The sequence below is a fragment of the Propithecus coquereli genome, unplaced genomic scaffold (assembly GCF_000956105.1).
Source record: "Propithecus coquereli isolate 6110/MARCELLA unplaced genomic scaffold, Pcoq_1.0 Scaffold316, whole genome shotgun sequence".
Taxonomy (NCBI): Eukaryota; Metazoa; Chordata; class Mammalia; order Primates; family Indriidae; genus Propithecus; species Propithecus coquereli.
In genome coordinates this window covers 2,224,524-2,228,371 of record NW_012148797.1, presented here as the reverse complement: position 1 = coordinate 2,228,371, position 3,848 = coordinate 2,224,524, and the positions used below count along the sequence as shown (strand labels likewise).

The 3,848-nt window shown below is 42.5% G+C and overlaps 1 protein-coding gene across 1 annotated transcript in view; it reads right to left on the bottom strand.

Moving 5' to 3' along the window:
* STAB2 (stabilin 2) overlaps positions 1-3,848 on the bottom strand; it is a 168,907-nt gene that overhangs the window by 79,728 nt on the left and 85,331 nt on the right. The window contains exon 31 of the mRNA XM_012650245.1: positions 2,918-2,995. Within this exon, the coding sequence (XP_012505699.1) occupies positions 2,918-2,995 (78 nt within the window). The remainder of the gene's footprint in view (positions 1-2,917; positions 2,996-3,848) is intronic.

Sequence of the window (3,848 nt, the reverse complement as noted above, 5' to 3'; positions counted from 1 at the left end):
TTTCTTTTCTCTGAAGTCTTAACTCTACTGAAACCCAGCAGCTTGAATCTGGCTTGTAAAAATGTTTTGTTTGACTTATATAGTGTAGTAAAAATAGGATATTTTTACATAAAAATTTAGATTTCTGACTTCTTTTTAAAAACATCAGTCTAGGCCAGGTGTGAGGGCTCATTCCTATAATTCCAGCACTTTGGGAGGCTGAGGCAGAAGGACTGTTTGAGCCCAGGAGTTTGAGACCAGCCTGCGCAACATAGTGAGACATTGTCTCTACAAAAAAAAAAAAAAAATTAAAAATTAGCCAGGCGTGGTAGCACGTGCCTGTAATCACAGCTATACAGGAGGCTGAGACAGCAGGATTTCTTGAGCCCGGGAGCTCGAGGCTGCAGTGAGCTATGATTGCACTGCTGCACTCCAGCCTGGGTGACAGACTGAGACCCTGTCTCTAAAATAACAACAACAACAACAACAACAATAATAATAATAACCCCCCCAAATCTGTCTGCATTTCTGAAGATAATACACAGCTGCAGAGAGTAGCAGCAGCCCCTTTCACCACAGTCCCCGCCACTCCCTAATGTCTTCCCCTGTCTCCCTTCACTCACTTTGTTGTCCATCTGATCTACTTGGACATTGGAGTTTGCAAGTCTTGCATGATTAACCTTCTGGCCAAGATAACTATTTCCATCTTCTCATTCTACCTAGAACCTTCTCAGATTGAAGAACCCAGCACTGGAATGTTTTTCTGATTCAATTAGTCTTCAACCAACATTTATTGTGTGCCTACTATAGGCCAGGCAGGGGATATACAAACGTGATTGAAGCCTCGGTCCTACCCTCAAAGAATTCACAGCATATTACAGTGGATGGTCCAATCCAGCCTGCTGCTTATACTTAAAAATAAAATTTTATTGGAACACAGCCATGCAAATTTGTTTACATATTGTCTAATGCTGTTTTCGCCCTACGATGGCAGAGTTGAATAGCAGCCATGGAGATGACCTGCAATGCCTTGTATTTGCTGTCTGGCTCTTTCCAGAAATAGTGTGTCAACCCCTGTATTAAAGGAAGACAGATACATTCCTGAGTTGGTGCTGAAGGGGGTGGAGGGGCTTGAGATGATTAGCAGATTCCAGCACTAAAGATGGTCTAGTAGAACTTGGTAGTTCCATGTCCATGTCAAATTAAGAAAAAGGCGCCCATTTCTCCAGGAGTTGGTAACCCCAAACAGGGATGCACAGCATGGGTAGTGAAGTGGGCTGGGATTTAGCTCCACTTCACCCTCTGGCCAGGGATCTTTATGCAGGACACACCTGTAAGACTGTATGTGGCGGCCCTGACAAAGACGACCTTGATGCCAATGGACAGATACAGAAGGAGCTCTTAAGAGAGCTAGGGCAGCCCAGAGAACTCGGATCGCTTAACACCCATCCATAAATCTTTTGTGTTCACGTAACTGCTTCCTCAATCCAATTACTTAACCATGAGGAGCGTCATTGTCTCATGTGTAAGTGGGGACAATACAGAGCCTACTTCCTTAGGGTGGTTGTAAAAATCCAATGAGATAATGCGGTGCATGACACGGTGCCTGGCACCCAGCGGACCCTCAAAACTTCCAATTATTATTGCACACAGGGCGAAGTGCTGTGCTGATGAGGGGCACAGGGAGATGCAGCTCCTGCCTCCAGCACATGATCATGGAGGGGTTCAGGACCTATTCCACAAGGGACAACTATCAATACAGGAGGGTGAAGTTATGACAAGTGAGTGCTATATGCAGAAATCCCATGGGGTTTCAGAGGAAGAAGAGAATAAAACCAACATTTACTGAGGGTCTACTAGGCAGTAGGTACTGAGAGGGTATTATTTAATCCTCATGGGGGAAGAAAAGTTAGGCTCAGAGAAGTTCTCTAACTTGCCCAAGGTCACACAGCTAACAAGATACCAGAACCTAGATTCTATATGACTCTAGAACTCACCGTCTTGACATTATGTCATGCTCAGTGGTGTGGACTGTGTGGGTCAGGGAAGGCCTGCAGAGGCGGTGGCACTTGAGCTGGCCTCTGTGATTGTGACGCTCAGTGTTAGAGATGGGTTGAGGTGCCATTCTACCAATGAGGTTGTGTTTGCCAAAAAGCTTAAGTAAGGAGAGGTAATTTTATGTTTTTTAAAGGTTTTTCGCATTTCAGAAAGCCAGAATTGGAAAAGAAAAATGTCCTCGATAAGTAATGTTACTTTGCATTATATGAAGTCATAGTTCCCAGCAAGTGATGAATCACTTGCTCAAAAATGTTGTGTTTCTTAATGTTCCCTGGTAATACAAGAAGACTGCAAGATCTTTGCAAAGTAATGTACCCAAGAATCTTATAAATAGCCTCTGTTTTCTGAACAGAAATAGTTGACCTTTTCTGTAATTCAAAATCAAAAAGCGAGTATACAAGTGCCAACTGAGAACAATTTCAGTTACAACACAATTAGTTAATTGTTTTTTCCAATCTTCCACCTTACAAAAGCTCCCAGTGTACCCTAAATTGTAACTTTCATTTTAAATGAAGATCCTAATATAGTAACTGAAAACTACAGCGTGCCTGTCCTCCAGTTCTTGCGTGTATCAGTCTGCATGTGTGGACTTCTCAGTGCTAGGGTGCTCGTGCGCCTTTGGAGATGTCTCCGTAAACGAGAAAGATAATTTCAATATGTGTGGCCTCACTTGCTATAGGGCCTGTTGCAGAATACAGGCCGAGACAATGAATGAGTAGAGCCTCTAAATGGTTTTAAAATAAAAGTAATGAAGCACAATACAGGTTACTTTTATATTAAGGCTGAGTATTTTTTTATTTTCCAGAAAAGACACTATATAGGAGGCTAAATAATGAAGGGAGAGGAGATGCCGTATGTGTAGGAGGGTGGAATTGCGTACCTTGTCGATGACGTGTATCACTCCATTTGTGGCTGCGTTGTCACCGTCCACGATGGACGCACCTTCGATTGTGATATTCTGTAAACGCGAAACGCAGTGGGAATGTGAGTCGCCAGAGAGTACACCTTAGGGACTGAAATTATCTCTGGGTTTGCCACTTTTTGAACAGCGTGACCTTCACGCTTTTGGGTCATGACCCAAGGCAAGAAATACCTTTAAATGGTTGCCCTTATACGTCTCTCTCTCTCTGTCACACACACACACACACACACACACACACACACACGTGAAATGAGATAGTACTTCCCCCTACTATGTGGCAGATACTCTGATCATCTATTACACTCTATTCTATTTCATAAAAAGGTGCTTTTTAGGCTCATGGAAGTGACCCTGCAGTTTGAAAAAACGCTGTAGAACGTGTTACGGGTTGAACTGTTGAACTGTGTCCCCCTGTTGTCACCATTCCTATGCTGAAGTCCCAACCCTTGGTACCTCAGATTGTGACCTTATTTGGAGACAAGGTTTTCACCAAGGTGATCAAGTTAAAATGAGGTCCTTAGTGTGGGCTCTAAGGAGACCACGAAGAAAACACTCCTGGCCACCTTGCACACCTCTTTTGGTTAAATGGAGATATTTATATCAGACATAGGAATGAACTCATTAAAAATGTGTCCTTAATGGTTAGTTCCTCTAGGTCAGGGGCCTTGATTGATTTATCTTTGAATCTACAGGATATGCCTACCCCTGTGGGTGTTTAATTAATGCTTGCTGAGAGAATCAGTGATTTAAAGCACCAATGGATTAGCATGACTGTAGGAATTATTTTACAATGTATATGTGTATCAAAACGTCATGTTGTACACTTTAAATATGTACAATTTTTATATTAAAAAAAGATGGAAAATAACCCCAATATCACCAGAATTAT